At 62.8% G+C, this 503-nt stretch overlaps 1 protein-coding gene across 1 annotated transcript; it reads left to right on the top strand.

Annotated features, from left to right (window-relative positions):
* Positions 1-6: 6 nt before the first annotated feature.
* Positions 7-497, top strand: LOC104983572 (filamin-A-like; the record flags this gene model as incomplete). The annotated part of the gene is made up of 3 exons (XM_010833087.1): positions 7-141; positions 221-334; positions 427-497. Coding segments are annotated over exons 1-3 (230 nt in total), but the record flags the coding sequence as incomplete, so codon positions are not given.
* Between the last annotated feature and the right edge of the window lie 6 nt (positions 498-503).

Here is a 503-nt window from a genome sequence, read left to right on the forward strand (position 1 = left end):
GATGGCTCCTGCGATGTGCGCTACTGGCCACAGGAGGCTGGTGAGTACGCGGTGCACGTGCTGTGCAACAGTGAGGACATCCGTCTCAGCCCCTTCATGGCCGACATCCGCGACGCGCCCCAGGATTTCCATCCAGACAGGGTAAAGAGCATGTGCCACTGGGTGGGGGAGCCTGAGGGGGCCGGCACTCTGCCCTGAGAACTGGGTGGCCTCCCATCAGGTGAAGGCACGTGGGCCTGGATTGGAGAAGACCGGCGTGGCTGTGAACAAGTCAGCAGAGTTCACAGTGGATGCCAAGCACGGCGGGAAGGCTCCTCTCAAGGTCCAAGTCCAGGTGAGGTGCTCCCCCGTGCCAGGAGTGGGCTGGGCAGGTGCCCACTGACCAGGCAGTGACCAGGAGGCCTCTTGCTCCTGCCCACTTTGCAGGACAATGAGGGCTGCCCAGTGGAGGCAACGGTCAAGGACAATGGCAATGGCACTTACAGCTGCTCCTATGTGCCCCG

This window comes from Bison bison, unplaced genomic scaffold (genome assembly GCF_000754665.1).
Source record: "Bison bison bison isolate TAMUID 2011002044 unplaced genomic scaffold, Bison_UMD1.0 scf7180017838918, whole genome shotgun sequence".
Taxonomy (NCBI): domain Eukaryota; kingdom Metazoa; phylum Chordata; class Mammalia; order Artiodactyla; family Bovidae; genus Bison; species Bison bison.